Here is a 24,559-nt window from a genome sequence, read left to right as displayed (position 1 = left end):
AACCGCCTGATCCCGGAATTCCGGGATTTGATGGTTTTGAGCTCCAAATTTGAACTGGGTTGGGGCCTATAAATACCCCACCCATTCAGCACTGAGAGAGCAAGAACTTACCCGAAATCTTGATCTTTTCAGTGGTTCTTAGAGCTCAAAACTGCTAGTTTTTCCTCCTCCTTCTGTTCTTCAAGTTTGAGTTGTAAAGAGAGGAGAGAAAACATCTGTAAGGGTTGTCTCCTAAGCCCATCAAAAGGAGTGAATCTGTAAGAGGGTAGTTGGCCTTCGCCTATTGAAGGAAGGCTTCTAGTTGACGTTGGTGACCTCATCGGTGGAGGAAGCCAAAAGTGGAGTAGGTCAAGACTGACCGAACCACTCTAAATCTCTGGTTTGCGTTTATTTTTTAGCACTTTATCATTACTGCAAACCTCCTTCATTACTACTGCTCTCTGCGCTTTCACGAACAAGTTCTAAGTGCTGTTCTTCCGAATCTGCATTCAGACGTAAATTCGTATTTTCGTACATTACAGTTTACGTTTACGTTTGATTCTGCAGAACTGTCTTCCGTGCTTTTACGAACGAGTTTCTTTGCAGTTTACACTCACATTTTGATCCTATTGATAACTGCAAACTGTCCTCTACAATTTTACGAACGAGTTTCAACATTTAGACGTAAATCGGCTTTCCTCGCACAATCATCAGATCTCAGTTCACGTTTACGTCTTGATTTCAACTGCATACTGCCCTCTGCGAGTATACAAACGAGTTTCAAAGTTCAGACGTAAATCTGCGTTTAAAACGTAAATCTGCGTTTAGACGTAAATCTGCGTCTAGACGTAAATCTGCGTTTAGACGTAAATCTGTTTTTTGCAGACTACTTTTTGAGCTGTACAACAGCAGCACATTGTCTTTATACTTCTGCTTAAACTGCTCCTAGACGCAAACTGTGTTTAGACGCAATCTGCGCTTAGACGCAATCTGCGTTTAAACGCAATCTGCGCTTAGACGCAATCTGCGCTAAGACGCAAACTGCGCTTAGACGCAATCTGAGTTTAGACGCAATCTGCATTTAGACGCAAACTGCGTTTAGACGCTAACTGTGTTTAAACATAAACTGCACTTAATCATAAGTAATCTTAGAATCGGCTTTTGCATCAAAATAGTCTTTATCGAACGAACGCAGCTTTTGTTTTTTAATCGCTGAAAAATATCCGCTGCACTAATTCACCCCCCCCCCTCTTAGTGCTCTCGATCCTAACAGATATGACTTTTGACTCAAAATGAGATCGTAGGGTTGACAATGTGTTGTTCCATGTAACATCAAGTAGGTTAACAGTTAGGAAATTGCAATCCACAAGAAAACATAATCCTGGAGAAAATAATGGATGGCCTAAAAGACTGGCAATTGTTTTGTTTCCGACCATTTGATGAGCCTACAAGAAAGCTATTTGGTGACTTGTCTTTTAGCTGTCCTGAGAAAAAAAGGTATGTGAAATAGAACTGTGGATTATGATGGCTTGGATCCTCTCTACTTCAAGATTTGTACAAATGGAGCTTAACCCTTATCCAGTACATTCATCTTAATTGATAATTAATCTAATTTTATGGTGTATTATTAAATGGATCCTCTCTCTCTCTCTCTCTCTCTCTCTCTCTCTCTCTCTCTCTCTCTCTCTCTCTGTGTGGCCAAACCCTAATTAATTAATCAACCAAATCCATAAAGAAATAAAGGTAGGTTAGAAACTGCTTGAGTTCATGTAGTTCTCCTCCACCACCATTCCCACACATCATTTCATGGTCTAATTTAAAGGTAGTAGTAGTAGTACTTTGTGTGACACAAGGAATGAGATCAGGAGGTACAGTGCTAAGTCATGTGGATGGAGTCCGATAACCAACATCCGATCCGAAATTGAGGACAAAATGTCTCCGATTTGGGTGGAATAGTTTAACCAGATCAGATGCGGATCCTGGTTCCAAACCCGACCCGAATCTTGCTACGGATTCGAATTTTACCCGATACAGGCCCTAATCAAACACGGCTGCTTTGGTGGGCCCGTGAGGAGGTCGGACAGCCCACAAGAAATGACCGTTTCCTAAAAGCTTCAACGAGGGCGGCCAATCAGGGATCGACACGTCATCAGTGCGTGTGGTATCCCAGTCATCCTTGGGGGCTCGAATAACAGCCATCATTGACATTGATTGGCTCGAAAGGAAAGAAAAAGGAAAGAGTCCGCAAGGGGTAAAGAGAGAGAGAGAGAGAGAGGAGAGAGGGTGGAGAAGGCGAAGCGAGGCGTATAAATGCGAAGCAGCGGGTCACGTAATCCCTTTCCCTTTGCCTTTCCTTCTGCTCCTCCTCCTCCTCCTTGTCGACTCTTCGTTTGTAAGAATTCGAGGGATTGCTATTCTGAAAAGAGAAGAATTGCGAGTAGGGTAGGTGGGTGAGAGGGAGATGTGGAGACCGCCGGCGATCCTGCTGATCGCGGCCTGGGCGGTGACCGCGCTCGCCGCCTCCGACTCGGCCTGGGCGGATGCGGGATTCCCGGCGAAGCTGAGGCTGGAGAGGGCGCTGCCGACGAGAGGGGTCGGACTGGAGCATCTCAGAGCTCGGGACCGTGCCCGCCACGGCCGGTCCCTGCTTGGCGCATCCTCCTCGCCGGCGTCTGCTGCCGCAGGCGTGGTGGATTTCCCCGTCGAGGGATCCGCCAACCCCTTCACCGTGGGGTATCTTTCTTCGTTCCGAAAAATTCTGCTTTGTTGCTTTTGTTCGCTTTCTTCTTTTCAGGAATCTTTTTGCGGATTCTTTATTCTTGTGGCTGAAATCGATTCAAAGTTCGATCTTGTTGCCTTTGGTATGCGCTTTGTGGCTGTTTTAGAATGGTCTGAACCTTGGAATTTGATCCAAAGATTGCTATTCTAACGCAAGTGCAGCGGAAAATTGGCTCTTTTTTGGGAAATCTGTTGTTATCTATCTGCAAAATACGTTTTTCTGTGGCATAAATGATCCGTACGTACTTATTTTGGTTCCACCTCTCCTGTCCTGAAACTTCTTGGTTTCCTTTTCTGCTTTCTCCACCAAAAAGAAAATAAAGAACGTTGTTGGGTTCTTTCGGTGGTGGTATATAAAACTTTTTCTTTTCTTTTTTGTGCATTTAAGTTGTCCTGAGTCTAACAATGTAATTGCAGGCTTTATTTTACTCGCGTGAAACTGGGGAACCCAGCAAAAGAATTTTATGTACAGATTGATACGGGAAGCGATATCTTGTGGGTGACATGCAATCCGTGCAATGGGTGCCCAACATCCAGTGGGCTGAATGTAAGATCTATTTCTAATTTCTATGGATCAATGACATGGAGTAATCCATGTCAGCTTGACAAGTCTTTGAGCCATCAATCTTAAGGTGTCATATCTTTTTCAGAACTCCAATGAGGATTGGTTACATAAACTATCATTGCACGTTTGCAGATCCAGCTGGAGTTCTTTGACCCTGACAAGTCATTGTCATCGTCACGAATAAGTTGCTCCGATGACCGGTGCACCTCTGCCCTCGAAACCGGAGAGGCATTGTGCTCAACTTCTGATTCTTCAAGCTCTCCTTGCAGTTACTCGTTCCAGTATGGTGATGGGAGTGGCACCAATGGATTTTATGTATCTGATACTATATACTTTGATACAGTTTTGGGAAATGAGCAGATTGTGAATTCTTCAGCTACAATTGTTTTTGGGTAAATTTATTACCAAGATTCAATTTTCATAGGTTGACATCTTATATATCATTGCAGCTGTGTGATGTGCAAAAGATTTTTCTTTTTTTATGTTGAAAACTTCTAGTCTAGGGAAAGATTTGCAACCCTCACTTTATTGTCTTTATGTGGTTTTTTTGCCTTGATATTGAGGAAGAATTGGTTTCTATTTCTGCACCATAAAAATTCATGTACATCATTCTATCATAGGAGAATATAAATTTCTGTTAATAGTGGAACTCTCATCCCTGAAAATAAATGGCTTCTTCTTTCATTTGTGGTAACATGACTCATTACTGATAAATGATTCTTGTGTTTAGTAATCTATTAGTCAAGTTCTCTCCTTTGCTGAATTGATAAATGATTCTTGTCTTTAGTAATCTATTAGTCACCTTCTCTCCTTTACATCTAGAGCCATTTGTTTTTGTCTTTATTCTTTCTTTGCCGACAAGTGTAACACTATGTTTTTCTTCCTTTAGTTTGAGCTGATGTAACTTAGAGCTGAAAATAGGAATTTGATTTCTTACTTACAGATTGTGAATTACCATTTGAACAGATGTAGCAACTCACAATCTGGAGACTTGATGAAGTCAGATAGGGCAGTTGACGGGATTTTTGGTTTCGGACAGCATGAACTATCTGTCATATCGCAGCTATCCTCTATTGGTGTCGCCCCTAAAGTTTTTTCTCATTGCTTGAAGGGGTCAGAAAATGGTGGAGGCATATTGGTTCTTGGAGAGATTGTAGAACCGGGTATTGTCTATACCCCACTTGTTCCCTCACAGTAAGTGGTCTTCGATATGACAGTTTAATGCTAATGAATAAAACGAATGACTGCAATATTCTGGTCAAGATCACTAAAACTAATATATTGGGAGGATTGTACAGATGTGGCATCCTATAATTATTGAAATGCTTCCTTTCTCAGAAATACCATCCTTTTCAATGTCAATTTGCCATCAGTGCATATTTCCTTTCTTTTATACTTGGGTATATTTATGCCTTTCCGAGAAACTTTTTTGCTTAGATGTTCCACATGTGTAACATATAATCTAGCTTCTCAGTGGCTTACAAACAACCTACTGTGGGATTTTATATAGTATTTTAATATGTGCAATGTGGATAACACTTTTATCTCTCATACTGCAACATTTGTTTGTTTTTTATTTATTAAATTGAAATTAAACCAGATTTGCAGCCACTAAAAGAAAACCAGATTACATTGGTAACTTGTTGTTGCTTCGAGTTAGCTGCATGATATGGAAACTTTTACAAACATAATAATTATTGGTGGAAGAGATTTTGGATAGGAGGTTGGAGATCAAGAGCTTTGTAGAAGATGGAAAATTTTAATATACTGAGGTGGAATATAATCCTGTATATGGAGGTACTGCAGCAGCAAAGAGGAAGAATGTGGGCCAGTTTTTTTAGCTTCTGAGAACTTATGAACCGTGCTTCAAATTATGACATGAAGTACATTCTTTTGTTGATTGGTCTTTCCTTGTAATCTGTGTCCTGATAACTCTGGTAGGAAAAAGCCAAAGTAAGAGTTTTGAGCTAGCTGCTGCTTTTTCCTTTTTGACATTAGAGAGATCATAGTTTGTTGCGATATGAACCTTAATTAATTGACTCCGTGAATGTTCAAATGGAAAGTGTCCAAATTCCTGATTTTTCTTTGAGAACTCAAGAATGTTAAAAGGTGCACAAATTCTTGTGTAAAAACTGTGTCCTCCAACTGATCCTTCTATGCAGATCATACAATTCATGCTATATATTTTGTGCTCTTTATTCACAGACATGTATTTTCCTTGGGATGTTTGAAACCACAATTACTTGAATGTTTTTTCTCTTGCTATTTTGAAGAACTTTTGGTTGTTGTTGTTATTGTATACTGACCACCTTGGTTTGTATTTCAGGTCTCATTACAACTTGAATTTAGAGAGTATTGCTGTCAACGGGCAAACACTATCTATTGAACCATCAGTGTTTGCAACATCAAACACACAAGGAACCATCATTGACTCGGGAACCACATTGACTTACCTTGCTGAACAGGCTTATGATCCTTTTGTTAATGCTGTAAGCTAACTTGTCACTTCTAATCCTAAAAATCATGATGTAGAAAAATTATTAATAAGAAAAAGCATGAAAGACTTTCTTTTGTAAACTACACTTTTATTTGTTTGTTGATGTCATATTTGTGTGTTCTCCTATTTGCAGATAATTTCTTCTCTTTCATCATCTGTGCGTTCGATTCCTTCCAGGGGAAATGAGTGTTTCGTTACTTTAAGCAGGTTTATCCCACACCCCAAACTTTGATACTGTCTTTTGAGCAATTTAACTTATATAATATTGTGGTGCTTTGCTTTCAAATTCTTAACATCCTAATGCTTCTTTAAATTTCCAGTGTTGATGAATCATTTCCTTCTGTTACATTGAAATTCGCGGGTGGTGCATCCATGCCACTAAAGCCTGAGGATTACCTATTGCAGCAAGGCTCCGTTGTAAGTATCTTTCCAGATCTCTTTAAAGGATTTGAAGATTGGCCCCATTATAACCAATTGGATAGGTACCGGTATACCAGGTGGTACACTGATCTATACTCTCTGGTATAATTGAATTAAACAATAAAAAATAATAAAATGAACAATATTGTACTGGTACGAAGATATGCATTTAGATACTGGTAATTGGTAAATCCTTATTCTCTGTCCATAAGAGGAGCTACTGTATAGCAATGACAAAAATATTTATATAATGTCCCAGAAACTCATTATTTTATTAAACGTATATGATGGAATACAATCAACTTTCTGTGTGCAGGATAATTCTATTATATGGTGTATTGGCTGGCAAAAGAACCAGGGCTCAGGAATAACAATCCTAGGAGGTTAGTAAACTAAACATGTCAGTTGGGTGGGATACGTATTTGCTAGTATTGCATTCATGATTGCCCTTAGCAATTATATTCCTTTGAATTTTCTGGAACAGATTGCTAAATGCTAATGTATGCCAAACTTGTTCTATAGAATAGTATGAAGTTTTAGGATAGCACACGAGTATAACGCATTCATTTTTAATGTCCACTTTGTTTATAGAAACTTTAATCTTCTTATAGCTTGTGCACAGTAATGCCATTTTTTATCAGCATATACACAACATAATAATCCACTTCTGCAATTGTGAGTATTAATAATATCAGTCTTTCCTATTTGAACTAATAGTAAAGGCATCAAAGCTTCTAGCTTTAATTTCTCTGGATCATTCTCTCAGACTTATCATTTGTATTGTTTGATTAAATATTAGCAACATCATATTCAGCACATTTATTAATTGTCTGATAAATTGTAAACTTTATCCATCTGTAAATTTAATTAATAGCTTATATACCTACTCCAATTTCATCAATTGAAACAACAACAATGGATCATGTTAGATAATACTTCCAAAATTTATTATGTCTACTACCATGTTTGGTAAAAACTTGCAATGCTGACATTTTGTGCATCCTCGTCATGATTTCAGATTCTAATGATGCAGCTGCCTCTGGCACACACAATAACTAGGTTGCTATTCTTTTCATGTTTATGGCTATATCGTTCTGCAAGGCCATTCAAGATATATTACCAGAAAGCATGATTAGAAGACACCTGTGAGATTTAGGCTTACTAGCATGATTATCCATTGTCACCACTCTTTATATCTTGATGTAGAACATTGAGATTTTGCACATGGAATTGTTTGCAGCAGAAAATTCACAGCTAAATACCATAGAAATGGAATAATGAATAAATTTATCCGGCAGAAAAAGTACTGCTATTGCCTTGTGTTTAGCACCCACATGTACCATTTCTGATCCATGTTCCATATCTAACCAAAGCATTGCTTTCTTCTTTCCAGACCTTGTTCTAAAGGATAAGATATTTGTTTATGACTTGGCCAATCAGCGCATAGGGTGGACAAATTATGATTGTAAGTCTGATCACCTATAAGTCCCCGCCTTCCTTCATGATCCCTTTTCAGAATAATGCAAACCTTTATGTTGTGTTCAGGTTCTCTGTCTGTCAATGTCAGTGCATCATCGTCTGGTAAGAACCAGTACCTGAACGCCGGGCAGCTGGATGTCAATGGATCATCACAAATTGCATTTGCCAATCTGCTATGGACCAGTATTGCAATTGTACTTGTGTATATTCTCACTCTATGCAGCTTAAGACAATAGCAAACACCAGATAGATTGTAAATCAATTCTTTATTTATGCGATGAGAATATACAGTAAATCAATATTTATTTTCATCAAGTAGAGGTCCTCCTTGTCTTTGAAAATTTGAGTGCCAATTATCAGTCTCTTCTGTGTTCATGCCATCACAGTAAATAAATGTGATTCTACACCTTAAAGTTGTAGCCTCATATGGTGAGCTCTTTGTTATTATCATCTGTGTTCTATGAATGGAAAAGCTAAACCCTGAACTGTTGAGAGTGAATTATTGAGCTTTGATCTTGACTTAGCTTGGAGGTCCTTCACAATGGATGTCTTGATCACCTCTTGTTGTACTTTCTTTTTAATCCATGATGTGAACTAGAGAACAGGGAAGCAAAGACATTGCTGTTCAGAGCAGCCCATGTTCAAATTTCCCTGATTGTGCTGCTAAGCATTTGTAGCAGTCGATGTTTGAGATGTCAAATGCCTTTTGACAAAAGGTGGAGTTTGGTCAGCAAAAATCTAATAATTGCAAAAGTGTGATTGAGATAAAGAAGAGTTGAATATGACCTAAATTGGCTCATCACTGCTTTCATGAATCAGAGTGTGACCCCACAAAAAATTGTCATTGCTTTTGAAGATATGGTTCACATGAAGGAAGCAAATCTTTCTTATGTCTTTGGCATCATGTAAGCATTTTATTCATGCTATCACCCTCTTCTTGAATGAGCACAATAAATGTAGCACATGATTGTTTGAATCATTAGACCAATAATTATGATGGTATAGATTGAGTAATGGAAATATATGAAAATGTTTTCCTAAGCTAGTTAGTAAGAATATGGTTATTTTGAGATAGAGATCTCAACCTCTCAACTTACAACATGATGAAATACTTTTGGAATAGAAAAATCAAATTAAATTATTGTTATAGTCTCAAATATAAGCTTCATGGATGCTCATAATCTCGCTCATACATACCCCACCTTCATCCTTGTAGTTATCGTCAACCATTGTGGTTGCAAAGTCTCCACCGGTGAGGTGTCCTTTCATGCTTTACAAAATATTCTTTCATGATCAATACAAAATTATTTAAATATTATAGTAAGTTTATCATTGATCAAGATTATTTTTTACTAAAAATATGAAACTTGGTCTCGAGAATCAGTCAAGATCCTTATCGGGTACGCTTGTTAACATCTTCAATTAGGATAAAGTTATATTAGGTACCAAATCATGTTTCTTACAGAACACTATGCTTGCAATAGGTCAATGAATTTGACTTTGAACGCAAAAAGATCAAATGTTTCACCTAATTTACATGTGGATAAACAGTATAATATAGAGGAAGGTCAAAAAAAGGGGGAAAGGGGGAAAGGTGATTATATTCTAAAAATATAATCAATTCTTATTATATATAAATATATAAATATATACATAAGTTCATCTTTAAAACTTTTTTTTTATGTTGTTTAATGTAAGGAAAGTTTCATCCTTTAATTTTCTTAAAAAAAGATAAATATATAATTTGTAATATTTGTTGGAAAGAGAGAGGGCAGAATTGATAAGTGATGGACAAGATTCCCAATTCATAAGCATTAAAGACATTTCCCTGCCTCGAAAGCACAATATTCTCTTTTAGGAACTTTGGTCGAAAGCAATAGCATCTTCCAAACCCAAGTCAACCGCAAGTTATCCATCCACTAGCCATATAGCATCCCCTCCCAACTCCCAATCTTCTGTGGAGCCTATCCGATTGGAACCCCAACTTTTTTGACTACCTACACCAACTCCAGCTTTTGTGGAGGCAGAGTAGTGATCTTGGCCTAAATGATGGAAATAAGAAATGAATAGAGTTGAAACAACTCATAAGTTCAATATATTTGTAGGATTGACAATGAAACAATGAAGGTTGGTTTTGTATCTACACTCTTCATGTACTCATTTAGCGCCTCCAAGCTAGTCCAACATGAAAGGTGCAGAACGAAGGTAGGATGAGAGGATTCGAGAGACTAGAAGGAAGATGGCAGACACAAAAAGGAGTATCTTTGCATGCGTTGTCTTGGTAGTCTTCCTTTGATTTTGGAAGGGAAGTGGGAGTGGGTGTGACAGATGAGCCAACAAAGGCGGTGGTGGAACAAGTCACCCTCGGATCTTGAGTAATGTGAGGTGATGCTGTCTGTGGAGAACGTGTAATGCTGGTAGAATCCAACCATCTGAGAGAGAGAGAGAGAGAGAGAGAGAGATTCCTGCAGTGACATATATTGACCATGTTAATGTTTCTTCTATATGGTTGGTGTGTAATCATTATTATTAAATATTTTATTTAATAATAATATAATCATTCTCATTAAGTTTATTATTTTATTATAATATATTTTTTTATTTATTAAGGTTTAAATATTTTAATTTTTTATTCTAAATATAATTATTATTTTCTAAATATTTTATTTAATATCATTAAAATTTTTTATTATGATCTAAATATTACAAATTTGAATTAATTCTTGAACGTTATGGGTTGGTGATAATAAATATTCTTGATTGAAGAACATCTATATAAGCAAGGATTTTGGTTCTTGGGTTCAATATCTCTTTTACCTCTCTTTTAAATATAAAAAATTTCTTACATCATGAGATTTCTAAGTGGAGAAGTACCAAAATATTAAGAAGAAATTGTTACTAAAATTCTTGATAACAATGGCTTGAAGATACACAATTTTGTTTCCTTATTAGTTTTTCTTGTGTTTCTATTATAATGTTTTAGAAATACATTTTGATATCAAAATATTTAACAATTGCTACCGGATCCAAATGACCTCTACTTTGATATGAAAATATTTTCATTTTTATACCATGAATATGATTTGATTTTGGTTTCTTTTTGAAACTTCTTGATATATTTCATGTTGAAAATCATGTGGATATAACATTTTTAATATTTTTAGTTAGTAAAATACTCATATTATTTATGCATATTTGGTTATATTAATTCATGCTTATGAGTCAATTTTATATGTCCAAAATGTCTAGTGATCCACATAATCTTAATTAATTAAAAATTAGTCATAGCATTCTTAATTAATTAAAATTATATATAAAGTTAAAATAAGGATCACATAAATAATTAGACAACATATGATTGATTATATTTAATATAATAATTGTTATCCCATATGATCTTTTATTATATTTATATAATTAATTAAGATATAATATAATATTATTTTCATAATTTATCCATAGGGATTATGAATTGGAATATAATTTGATAGTTTTATCATAAAGATCATTTGAATCTATTTAAATTAAAAATTTAGCCCACAAGTAATTAAAGATTCTTACATTAGTAAAATATGTAATTTAAACTATTAAGTCTTAAATTTTGACATAAATATGTTTCATTTTATACCGTTTCTCAAACTGTTAATTTCTCTGATATTAGATATGATATTCTCGAATTTAGGGGTGATAACTATAAAATATGGAAGGAGAGGGTTCTCCTCCATTTAGGGTGGATGAATATTGATTATGCTATTAGGAAAGACGAACCACCTATAGTCACTAATATCAACACTCCAACTGATGTCGCATTATATGAGCGATGGGAGCGATCCAATCGGCTCAGCGTGATATTTATCAAAACTAAGATAACTGTAGATATACGTGATTCTGCTAACTAGCATAAGAAAGTCTAAGACTTGCTATAAGCTATCGATGAGCAATTCTCACATCGGAAAAGGCACTAGCAAGTATCCTAAAAATGAAATTCTCATCCTTAGACTCACTAACATAAAAGGTGTGTGTGAGTATATAATGCAAATGCGAGATATTGCGGCTCAACTTAAGAAACTCGAGGTTAATATGTCAGAATCCTTCCTAGTGCACTATATTCTGAATACCCTTCTACCTCATCACGAGACTTTTAAGATTTCATACAACACATATAAGGACAAATGATCAATCAATGAATTAATGATTATGTGTATTCAAGAAGAAGAGAGACTAGTGATGGAACTGGGTGAAAACGCATTGATGGTAACCACTCGCAGGAAGAATAAAACTGACAAAAATCAAGCCAATTAAAAAGCTCATCAGTAGGAAAAAGGTAAAATACCACTCCAAGCTAATATTAAGAAAGAATTTCTTTTATAAAATAAAGGGACACGTGAAGAAGGAATATACAAAATTTCAATAATAGCTTGAAAAGAAAGATAAATCAACCTTTTTTGTGTGTTATTAATATTAACACATGGTGGATTGACTTTGTATCAACAATCCATATTACAAACTCTTTATAGGGTATGCAAAACCTAAGAAAGCCAGTGAGAAGTGAGCAAAGCATCTTATCAGGTAATAAGATGGGCTCACATGTGGAGGCAATTAGAACATGTATTTTAACTTTAAGTAGTGGTTTTGTTTTAAAATTGAAAAGACCTTTTATGTTTTAAGTTTCTTACAAAACTTAATTTTTGTTTCCAGACTAGTACTAGTTAGATATTCCTATAATTTTCAAAACACATCATTTTGTTTATTATATAAATCTAATTATGTTAAAAAAGATATTTTGACTAATGGTCTTTATCGTATTTTCTTACAAAATGATGACACTCAAAGTTCAATGCATGTTCACGCTGGCACTAAAATGTGTAATATTAATGAGGACTCATCTATATTATGACATCAGAGATTAGGACATATCTCTGTAAAGAGAATTAAGAGATTAGTTAATGATGAGGTACTTAGTACTCTTAATTTTACTAATTTTAAGACTTGTGTGGATTGTATTAAGAGAAAACAGACCAATAAGTCCAAAAAGAGTGCCAATAGAAGTTCATACATATTAAAGATAATTCATATTGATATATATTGTCAAGACATGGATACATATGGTCAAAAATACTTCAACTCCTTTATAGATGATTACTCATGATATATGTATATCTATTTGCTTCATAACAAAAATAAAGCATTCGATGTCATTAAAGTTTTTAATGTTGAAGTTGAGAACCAATGTGGTAAGCAAATTAAAATTATGATATCAGATAGAGGTGGAGAATATTTTGATAGATATACTGAAAATTGACAAGCACCTAGTCCTTTTGTTAAGTTTCTTAAAAAACATTGGGATTGTTGCCTACTACACTATGCCTAATTCTCCATACTAAAATGGTATTGTAGAAAAAAGAAACCAAACATTATTAGACATGGTGCGGAGTATGCTTAGCAACTTCAATTTTCTTAAGTTTTTATGGACTAAAACACTAAAGACAACTATATATATATATATATATATATATATATATATATATATATATATATATATATATATCGAGTTCCAACAAAGGCCGTCCTAAAAACACCATTTGAATTATGAAAAAGTTGGAAACTAAGTTTGTCATGAAGGATATGGGTGAAGCATCTTATGTCATTGGTATTAAGATTCATAGAGACAGGCCTCGAGGAATTTTAGGTCTATCATAAGAAATCTATATTGATAAACTTTTAGAAAGATTTCGGATGAAGGATTGTTCACCAAGTGTTGCTCCCATTGTGAAAGGTGATAGGTTCAATTTGAACCAATGCCCAAAGAACAACCTTGAGAGGGAATCAATGAAAAACATCTCATATGCTTTTGTCGTAAGAAGTCTTATGTATGTTCAGGTTTGTACTAAACTTGATATTACATTTGTTGTGGAGATGCTAGACCGATATCAGAGTAATCCAAGTATGAACCACTAGAGAGTTGCAAAGAAAGTGATGATGTATCTACAAGGAACCAAAGATTATGTGCTTATATATAAACATATAGATAATCTTAATGTGATTGGTTACTCAGATTCAAACTTCACTTATTATGTTGATTCTCGTGAATCAACATCAACATATATTTTATGATGGCTGGTGGAGCTATTTCTTGGAGAAACACTAAGTAGACCTTGACTACTACTTCTATTATGGAAGTTGAGTTTGTCTCTTGTTTTGAGGCTATTTCACATGAAGAGTTTCATTTCTAGGCTTAGAATCACAGATTCTATTTCTAGGTCATTAAGAATTTTCTATGATAATTCAGTTGTTGTCTTTATGACTAAAAATAATAAAAGTCGAAGTCGAAGTAAACATATTGACATTAAGCATTTAGTCATAAGAGAATGTGTAAAAGAAAAGAAAGTAATCATTGAGCATATTAACACTAAATTGATGATTGCTGATATTTTGACTAAAGACATGCCACATCTAAATTTCAAGGATCATGTAGAGAAAATGAGACTTGGTTCAACTTTGTAATTATATTGAAACTTTTATATATATTATGATATTTTCTCATGTGCACATTAATTTAAGAAACTATATTAGTACTAGACCAAGAATAAACATAAGGTTTATTCATAAAGTAATATTACCATATTAAGATTAAGAAACTAAATACGTGATACATGGATGATAATACTCACTCTTAGAGGACTTATCGCTATGATTCATGTATTTATTTCTTAAGAAAGTTGTTCGATAAATATTAATTCAAATTATTAAGCTAAACATATGAACCAAGTGGACGAATGTAACTGTTATTATTAAATATTTTATTTAATAATAATATAATCATTCTTATTAAGTTCATCATTCATTATAATCAATTTCTTAATTTATCATGATTTAAATATTTTAATTTTGCATTCTAAATGTAACCATTATTATTAAATATTTTATTTAATATTATTAAAAAAATTTATTATGGTCCAAACGTTATAAATTTGAATTAATTCTTGAACGTTATGAGTTAGTGATAATAAATATTCTTGATTGGAGAACATCCATATAAATGAGGATTATGGTCATTGGGCTCAACATCTTTTTCAAGTTTAAAGGATTTCCTATATAATATAAAGTAAAAATTTTCAACCGAGAAGTGCCAAAATATCAAAAAAAACATTATTACTAAAATTATTGATAACAATGATCGGAGGTACGTAGTTTTCTTTATGTTTTTATTATAATATTTTATAAACACATTTGGTATCAAAATATCTAACATTGTGTACTTCCTAGACAACTCCATTCACCTCGAAGTATGAAGTGATTCATATGTAGTAGCTTGATTGATTTCTTTCTCATTTGATGACCCGAGTCTTGCTTCGTGCATTAAGATCCAAATGTTTCCTACGTAGAAAAAGAGAACCATCATGTATCACTACTATTCTTGTGTTCTTTTGATTGATTTGAGGTCATTTGACTCGATAATGGTGATGATTTTAAGCCTTCCTAGCAGATCACTCAAACATAAACAATGACCAACGCAAAGCTAAGATGAGTTAATTTACTTATCTGATATCATTATTATTTTTGATCAATTAAGACTCAGACGTATAAAATTCTACATCATGTCAACTATTGCTTATTATAAGGAACTAACAAGAACATATCACATCTAAAAAGAGTATCTTCTGTTATTTAATCGACGATCATACGAATAATATTATATTATCACATATGTTTTTACTTAAAATAAATTATATAAACAGTTATTTGTTTTAGATTATTGTGGATGCTTATTATTTTGATCGTCAAAGATATTTTATTAAATAAATTCACATATAATATTTTATAGAAAACAGAATATAAGATACGAACATGTTCAATCGTAAGATGAGATACGAGATACGATTTCTTCGTTCAAATTATGAATACTTAAATATGTTTTTTTGAATACGATAGTACACGAAACACATATCTGATCTAATCAATCTTACTAGATCAAATTAATGATCAAAATTTAACATTATCATTATGTACAGCAAGAAGTCTTCCTGCATTTTCTCAAAAATAACAATAAGCTAAATGATCCTCTCGTGATCTACATTATTAGCTTCATATTATCTTATTTCTAAGTGTTGAGATGTGTATATTAATATGGTGTCATATGATGCACGATGTAGGTTGGATTCGTATTGAAAGTACTCATATTCGACCCATAGGCAAGTGTGCCAAACCACTGCTTTGCTTCTCTCTCTGAGTCATGTGAAACAAAGAAACTGTAGCTATTATGCATAGACGTGGACTAACCCAACATCACCAGCGTCAGTAGTCTTCTCACATCACAGCGGTCAACTGGTCCAAAGCTGGACCATAGGTGTCTCTATTGAGGTTATCTCCATTGCAAGCCACACTGCAACCCACCAATGGCATGATGGGTTAACCTAAGGTCCTTCTTCTTCCCCGAATCCCTTCCGTTAGAAGACACTTGTGGCTCCCTGACAAACTGGTCGCTTGGTGCTGAGCTGAGACAACTTTAGTTGACTTGAATACTGATCCACCGTTAGTCAACCTATTGGTGCATACAGATCCCAGGTCGGCAGTATGGTGCTACATGTTTCCCGGAGGAAATGACATGTTTGTGGTCATCTCCTACCTGTAGAGAAGGAATTAAGTGCGTCAGAAGGTTCAGCTGGTAGCATTGAATTGGGTATTCTAGAAAGAGAAATGATATGACCATAGCAAAACTCGGTGTCTTATGAATCAGATAAAAGAAGATATGCTCAGAGTTGTGAGACTTGTGAGATGCACGCTGTGAAGCATCAGATTTGGACCCTCGTCGACAGTGCACTCTGATGTTTAACCCCCAGCAGTAGCCACATTTACTTCGTGTCACGCTTGCCACCAGTGTCATCGAAGTCAACACCAATATCTTTCTTCTCTCACGGCGTCAAAGCACACCTATGGTGTTCAGACTCCTTTCCCTGTGGCCTATCCATTCCCCCGTTGTTAAATAGGCTATTCGCTGCTTCTCCCTTCTCACCCCGCCACGCCGCAGTGTGTGCGTGAGAGAGAGAGAGAGAGAAAGACACGGAGACTTTGAGATATAGAGAGAGAAAGGGGGTATGGTTTTTGCCGGTGGTAGCTGCAGAGGCGCGGGCGACGGCGATGGCCTCAAGCTGGATCCATGTAGGTTCGCCGTCCGAGTGGTGCGCGGCCGGTGGTTTATGCTCTTCTCTTCGTTCCTTATCATGGCCGCCGCCGGTGCCACCTACATCTTCAGCATCTACTCCAAGGACATCAAGTCGTCGCTGGGCTACGACCAGTCGACGCTGAACACGCTGTCCTTCTTCAAGGACCTCGGCGCCAACGTCGGCGTCATCTCCGGCCTCATCAACGAGGTCACCCCGCCCTGGGTCGTCCTCGCCATGGGCGCCGGCATGAATCTCTTCGGCTACCTCATGATCTACCTCGCCATCACCGGCCGCACCGCTCCTCCCCACGTCTGGCTGATGTGCCTCTACATCTGCGTCGGTGCCAACTCCCAGACCTTCGCCAACACCGGTGCCCTCGTCACCTGCGTCAAGAACTTCCCGGAGAGCCGCGGGATCGTGCTCGGCCTCCTCAAGGGCTTCGTCGGCCTCAGCGGCGCCATCATGACCCAGCTCTACTATGCCATCTACGGCGACGACTCCAAGTCCCTTGTTCTGCTCATCGCCTGGCTCCCGGCCGCCATCTCCATCGTCTTCGTCCACACCATTCGGATCATGAAGGTGGAAACGCAGGGCAAGACGCCCAAGCCCTTCTTTTGCTTCCTCTACATCTCCATCGCTCTCGCTACTTACCTCTTGATCGCGATCGTCATCGAGAATAAAGTCACCTTCTCCCACTCTGAGTTCGGCATCAGCGCTGCCGTAGTTATGCTCCTCCTCGCACTCCCCCTCGCGGTCGTCGTTAAAGAGGAGTTCAGAGTCTTCAAGCAAACGAAGCAAGATCTGCAAAACCCACAGCCACTCGCCATCACCGTCGAGAAGCCGTCGCCACCAGAGCCGTCGCCGCTCCCAGAGTCCAAACAGAGTCCTCCGACAACAGCCACGGCCGGCACCAAACATAAGAACCATGTAGTTTCCTGCGTGGGAGACATGTTCAGGCCGCCCGACAGGGGCGAGGACTACTCCATCCTCCAGGCGCTGGTGAGCATCGACATGATAATCCTCTTCTTCGCCACCATCTGCGGCGTCGGCGGCACGCTGACGGCGATCGACAACATGGGCCAGATCGGCGAGTCGCTCGGCTACCCCAAGCGGAGCATCGCCACATTCGTCTCGCTCATCAGCATCTGGAACTACGCAGGGAGAGTGGCGTCCGGGTTCGCCTCTGAGATCTTCCTCACCAAGTACAAGTTCCCTCGCCCGCTCATGCTCACGGCAGTCCTCCTCTTGTCCTGCGTCGGCCATCTCCTCATCGCCTTCGGCATCTCGAATTCCTTATACTTCGCCTCGGTGGTCATCGGGTTCTGCTTCGGCGCGCAGTGGCCGCTGCTCTTCGCCATCATATCGGAGATCTTCGGGTTAAAATACTACTCCACGCTCTACAACTTCGGCGGCGTCGCCAGCCCGATCGGGTCCTACATACTGAACGTGAGGGTGGCCGGATACTTGTACGACAGGGAGGCGCTGAAGCAGAACAATGGCGTGAGGGGACCCAACGGCACCGACCTGACCTGCATCGGCGTCGAGTGTTACAAACTCTCGTTCATCATAATCACGGCGGTGACGGTGCTCGGAGCGCTGGTGTCGCTGGTACTGGTCTGGAGGACCAAGGACTTCTACAAGGGCGACATCTATGCCAAGTTTAGGGAGCAGATGGCAGTAGCAGAGATCGACATGGCCGCGGGAAACTTCAGTCTAGATCGGATAGATGGAGAAGAAGAGGCGACACAGAAGAAGAAGAAGAAGAACGCTACATCTCAGGATGAAGAGGAGGAGGTCGTGGTCAATGGTAATGGTAAAAGAGCTTGAGAAAGCTTCCATGTAAACTCTGCTCTAATCTTCTGCTTACTAATCAACAAAGATGGCAAAGAAAGAGTACTGCATTTTGCACACAGCAGTCCACAACCATTACTCCTCCTCCTTCCTCTTCCGGTTCTACTGGTTTTCCTCTGGGTTAAATTCATCTGCAAAACATGCTTCAAACTTGGGAGTTACAGTGCATCAGAAAGATAGTATCGATTCAATCATCACTCAACCAACTCCTAACTCTTCCTGTAGTGAGACAAATAAAAGCATCGATGTGATTGAACTTGTCAGTACTCGAGTCTTGGATATGTACAGTGAGCGGAGCAAGTCACATGCTGTCTTCAATGCTTACGGAGTGCTCTCATATCAAATATTTTTGGCCTTCTTCCCGTCCTCGAGGTCAACCACATGAAGGGCAGCCTCACCTTACACCAGCTGCCCTCCTCTGTGTCTTTTCTGATGATTGGGTTTGTCTGCATGCAGAATTTTCTGCACCACCAGTCATGCCTTGTTATCCATCTCAATCCAGAAGTTGACTGGGTTGGCAGAAGGGTGTTTAATTACTGTCTCTTCTTCTTTGTTATTACAAGTAATTCAAAGTAGGACCAATCAGTCACCAGTGGGAGATGCACAGGAGAATCTAGCCATGACCCTTCTGTGTGCAGGCAACCAACCGGCCTCTGTCTGATGAACCACTTGATTGATTGGATCGATGGATTGGACTTTTTTGGTCAGGAAGTACATAATGAAATTAATAAAGAGAGCTAGTGATTTGTCCAGAAAATTTTTATATCATTTTATTTTCCTATAATTTTCTTGCTTGACACCATTCATTTCTAGGAAAGTTGTGTGGAAGTGTTATTTTATTATAGGTCTCTGTCTTGTCCTATACTCTGATGACCATTTGTGGCAAAAGTTTGTATTAAGATATTCTTATCCATTTGTGGCATAAGTTTGAGATATAATGTATACATATTATAGATTTATTGAGGTATATTGATATAATGCATGGATATTCTGCATATTCTAAGTATTTGTTTTGTCCTATGATCATTTGTGACAAAGGTTTGAGACACAGTGTGGTTACACTCAGTTCAAAGAATCAGACATATCTAATTAAATTTTAAAAAAATATAAAATCACTTATGAATAGAAAAACCTAGGATTTATTATTGAAATGTTATTTTTATTTATGATAGAGGTGAGATAATAAATATGTATTTTGAAGTTACATTGACGGATGGATGGATGGATGTACTTATACATGTCCACAAAATCAACCTAAAAATTATAGTGGTTCCGAGGTGACTCCAAGTTTTTAAGGCGTTGACTATATTAAGATTGATATTAGAAAACGTTTTCTGACCCGATCCCTTTGGTGTTCACGTTAGTCCAAGGTCCTTTATGGAGTATAAGTTTTTCTTAAAAAATAATCTCGTGGTTTGGTGCCGGAAGTTAGCTTTTATACATGGTTTATGGAGGGGACAACCTACAATCGCCCAAGCATCCTCCTTTGACATTTTGTTCACATGAGCAATAGGGGGGAGATAGGCTCAGAAGGCCTCCCTTAGACTATTGTCCATGGGGGCAGACAAGTAGAGGGTGACTGGGACTGTTTCTTTCCATGCTAATCTACATGTGGCAACAGGTGTCAAATAGTGATTGGTCACCAAGGCGTGCTTCCGAGCTTATGTTAGAGGGGTCCAAAGAGCGATATTCAATTCACCTAGAGAAGCTTATTGTCAACCTGTTCCTCTATAGCATAAAGGAGACACTCGTAGGCGCGGGTATGTTTTCTTGACTCAAGCGTCTCGAGCACATTTTATCATATGCTTCTGCGTAATGGGTTTACTTTAGTGTGAGTTGAATTTCCTGAATTACATGTCTTGGGAGGTTTGGCCCTACACCTCTATCATAATATATTTATCTTTGCGTGAGTTAAGTTTCCCGACTCACACGCTTTAAGCACGTTTGGCTTTGTGCCTCCACTATAATGATTTTATTCTAGCATGAGTTGAGTTTCCCGAATCACATGCATTAGACACATTCAGCCCTACGCCTTCACCGTAATGGATTTATCTTAGTATGGGTCGAGTTTCCTAACTCACATGCCTCGGACACATTTGGACCTATGCCACCATAATAGATTTATCTTGGCATAGATTAGGTTTTCTGACTCACATGCCTTGGGCACATTTGGCTCTGCACCTTCGTTATAATGGATTTATCTTGGCATGGGTCAGGTTTCTTGACTCACATGCTTCGGGTACATTTGGCCCTACGTCTCCGTCGTAGAGTGTTTATTCTAACATGGGTCAAGTTTCCCAGTTAATACGCCTCAGGCACATTCGGCCACGTGTCTTCGTCGTAGCAAATATATCTTGGCATAGGTTGGCCTTATTTGGCTCGAGCACATTCCCGACTCATATGCCTTGGGCATATTTGGCTCTATGCCTTTGTCATAGCGAATTTATCTTTCTTCTGTCCTTGCGGGCTTTAAGGCCTCCCTCCATTGTGGTTGATTTTAACTCCTCCACCATGGTGAATTTTGTGTCCTTCCACTATGGTAGATTTTAAAGTCCTTCCTCTACTATGACGGATTTTGGGTCCTCCTACTGTGATGGATTTTGAAGTCCTTCTTCTACCGTGGCAGATTTCGAATCCCTTAGCTATTAGTGTCTCTTAGGGATTACCAATGAAAGGACACTTGTCTCAACGATAGGAGAGAGAGAGAGAGATCAACTTCTTAATTAAAGGAGGAGAGAGATCAATAGCTTTCTTATAAATCTCCCTTTTCCTATGTGGTATAACTCTTTCTTTCATCTGAGCCTCCACAATCTAGAGTCTTCAAGGCCTTAGGAGCTCTTAGCATTGCCCCTAGGGCCTCCTTAGGAGCGTCTCCCACCTTGCCACCTCTCTTAGATTGCTTGCAAACTAAGTATTGTATCTTGTGATGCCTTCAAGATGAGCCTTCATATTTCTTTCCACCCAATAATAGTGTCTTGCATTCAATGGTGGAGAATATCACCTTCCTAAATGGTGACCAACTTATGGCACTATCTGATAGGTGTTCATCGGGGAATGCCTACATGCTAACATTACTCTGACCTACACCATCTTTGTCGCTTATTTTCAATTGTGCAAGAAGAGAAGTGGCTACTACTTTCACTTGAGGGGGCTTCAAGGTTAGTGATGCACCTTCTAATAACAAGGGTTAGAAGGAGTAATTCTTCCTCTTGAGTTCAAGTCAAGACTAGGGATTCAACCTCACATAGTTAACACATTGTATTGATAACACCCCTCTCTTCCTATCGGATGAGGAGAGAGATCAAGTGCTTCGATTGAGGGATATACTTTTTTCCTCCAATGTAGTTCGAATGATGGATGAGGATTAGCTGATTAACATGAGTCTTAGTTCGTCTCCTTGGCATATGACCTAAACCTTCCCTCGCTTTACTTGACCTTGCTTTTTAATTTTTAACTTTATGATTTGGATCCTTTATAGGTATGAATCTACACGCCCTAAAAAGGAAGGAGACCAACTCTTCGTCGAGCGCAGTAGAGCCCCGTTCGATCATGAGGGTCACCCACGAGCCTTTGATAGAGGCATTGGATCTACCTCAATTTATGCATTATGGTAATAGTGACCAACTAAAAAAGAAACACAAGGTTATAGCAAATAAGACCTTGTACTCTCAAGAGGGCGACATGCCCAAAGAGTCAACTCGGGAAACATAGCCTCCCTTGACTATAGCACTAGTGCCTCTAGGAGGCCAAAGTTTCATGTTGGGCTCAACAAAAAAGGAGAGCAAGTCATGGTTGATGCTGGACCTGTGCAATGGGAAGCCCCTACTCCTTACGACCTTGCAGATGGCCAACTATCTAAACTTAACCTTGGAGGCACCATTGCAACCCTAGTGAGAAGGTTTGAAGGAGATGCAGAAGGTGTGGGGTGAAGATGTGACTATGGAGTAGTATTGTCATAGGCCCCTATGTTCAAGGTTGGCAAAGCAGCTCTACTACTCGCCCCTCGAATTTCTGATCGACACCTATTACTGAAATGAAGTGGTGGTAAGTTAGGTTGCAACTAGTTCCTTCGGCTTCGCTTCACTAACTAGTTCATTTTTTATTTGTAGTATCACCACTATGTGATGGCTCTCATTGATCATGTTCGAGATGTTGGCATCGTCATTCACCAGTAGTCTATTGTGGTTGACGACCTCTAAGCTAAGGTCGAGAAGCTGAAGAAAGGGCGAGCCTCCTCTATTGTAATCGAGGTGGAGGCTCGGACAACTGATCTAAAACGTCAACTAGAGGACACTAAGTAGCACCTGGCCAACCTCGCTAAGTAATTGAAGGAAGTCCAAGGCCATAACTGTGTAATGGAGGATGAGCTACTATGGCTTACCTAGGAGCTAGACACGATGAAGATACATAGCTCAGAGCTCGTCGAGGAGGTTATGATGACTACCAAGGAGGACCGCAAGCTAAAGGAAACACAAGATGGCGAGTGGAATCAAATATTGGAATAGTGAGAAGAAGTGACCATTGACTACAAGGTGTTCGTGGTTCTAAAGGGGCCTAGAGAGGACGAGATAGGTTTTGTACCAATTCAGGCACTAGATTGTAGGAAAATCTAGAGGTGATATCACATGTGCAGTGGAAGAATAGAAAAATAAAAATCCTAAATTTTTCAAAAGGTATTCATCGTCATGCAAAGATTGGTACATAAAACTCGTGACACAGAAAATCACGTGTGAGATAGTTGTGTTAACTAGGGAGATCGTATATCCCTTAATCTTTATAGATTTGTTAGAGAGGATGAAGGAGGTCAAGCGTCCTCCTTTCTAGCGATGATCCACACAATAAGGCTGCGATGATGCTCCTCAAATTTTCATGCCTGCTATCTAAGAAGGAGAAGGGGAGAGAAGAATAGGAGGTGACCACTAAAAAGCCTCAGCCAATGGACATTTAGTTTTCTCTTATTTATAGAGGTCCCTAGTTAACCCTAATGGATCCTGCCCTATTGGGTACTGGATCTCCCCAATTACCCAAGCCTCTTATATTAGTGGGTCTTTACCCAATAATATATTAGTAGCTCTTATTGGATCTCATTTATAGGATCCAATAATTCATGGGCTTATTGGATATCCAATAAGATAGGGGCTTCAACGGATATCTCATATCCGAACCTCTACTCATCGCAACACCTACCATATGTGTGTGACCCTCTAGGCTCAATATTGAGCTAATCGTAAGTCATACCCATCAGAACTTCTTTTGGCTCAGTGAATTATTATCTCCATAATAATTTACTCGACTTATCGACTACGGACGTACTAAGCCACTACATCGTAGTCCCTAGAAGATACAAAGGAATCCAATCATTTAAACCTATCTATCCTCGGTTATTATGTACCTATAATCCCTCAATCATCTAATATCCCAAAGACCATATATCGGGAATGGTGTTGTTATGCCCATATAGTTTCTCCTCGAGTATCGTTCTAATTGAATTCTCTTGAAGAACTCTTTCTCTCTCAATCTGAACAACCTTGGCCAATGATTTATCTAAGCAAAAACACACAGGATATTCCTATTATGATACCAAGAGCAGATGATCATCTATTAACACTCAATAACCTTCATAAAGTTGGCTGCCACTCTCAATAACCGGCTATATTAGATTTGGAACTTTCAAACCTATAAGTCTGGTATTAAAGAGTGGAGTACTCATACAGGACATCATTGGTATCTTAAGTCTATGGACTAGATATACTACTAGGACTACGGAATCGTTGTCTAACAATAAAGTATCATCAACCATCCAGTATTTCGTGAGCAGATCAATCA

The 24,559-nt window shown here is 38.3% G+C and overlaps 2 protein-coding genes across 2 annotated transcripts; both read left to right on the top strand.

Moving 5' to 3' along the window:
* The first annotated feature begins 2,230 nt into the window (after positions 1-2,230).
* LOC103994628 (aspartic proteinase 36) lies at positions 2,231-8,143 on the top strand. Its single transcript, XM_009415019.2, has 10 exons — positions 2,231-2,712; positions 3,175-3,304; positions 3,455-3,714; positions 4,289-4,516; positions 5,649-5,811; positions 5,953-6,026; positions 6,140-6,236; positions 6,556-6,622; positions 7,633-7,704; positions 7,785-8,143. The coding sequence occupies exons 1-10, from the start codon at positions 2,441-2,443 to the stop codon at positions 7,952-7,954; spliced, it is 1,533 nt and encodes a 510-aa protein (XP_009413294.2). The 5' UTR covers positions 2,231-2,440; the 3' UTR covers positions 7,955-8,143.
* Positions 8,144-16,719: 8,576 nt separating this feature from the next.
* Positions 16,720-18,790, top strand: LOC135619553 (uncharacterized). The gene has a single exon (XM_065121668.1). The coding sequence runs from the start codon at positions 16,814-16,816 to the stop codon at positions 18,707-18,709; it is 1,896 nt and encodes a 631-aa protein (XP_064977740.1). The 5' UTR covers positions 16,720-16,813; the 3' UTR covers positions 18,710-18,790.
* The last annotated feature ends 5,769 nt before the right edge of the window (positions 18,791-24,559 follow it).

Source organism: Musa acuminata, chromosome BXJ2-8, assembly GCF_036884655.1.
Source record: "Musa acuminata AAA Group cultivar baxijiao chromosome BXJ2-8, Cavendish_Baxijiao_AAA, whole genome shotgun sequence".
Classification (NCBI taxonomy): Eukaryota; Viridiplantae; Streptophyta; class Magnoliopsida; order Zingiberales; family Musaceae; genus Musa; species Musa acuminata.
Note: the sequence above shows the minus strand (reverse complement) of the source record. Positions and strands in the feature narration are given on the sequence as shown.

Coding starts and splice junctions, on each gene's coding strand:
- LOC103994628 (XM_009415019.2), top strand. CDS start 2,441: ATGTGGAGACCGCCGGCGATCCTGCTGATCGCGGCCTGGGCGGTGACC. Junction 6,237..6,555: donor TATTGCAGCAAGGCTCCGTT/GTAAGTATCTTT, acceptor TTCTGTGTGCAG/GATAATTCTATTATATGGTG. Junction 6,623..7,632: donor AGGAATAACAATCCTAGGAG/GTTAGTAAACTA, acceptor TCTTCTTTCCAG/ACCTTGTTCTAAAGGATAAG.
- LOC135619553 (XM_065121668.1), top strand. CDS start 16,814: ATGGTTTTTGCCGGTGGTAGCTGCAGAGGCGCGGGCGACGGCGATGGC.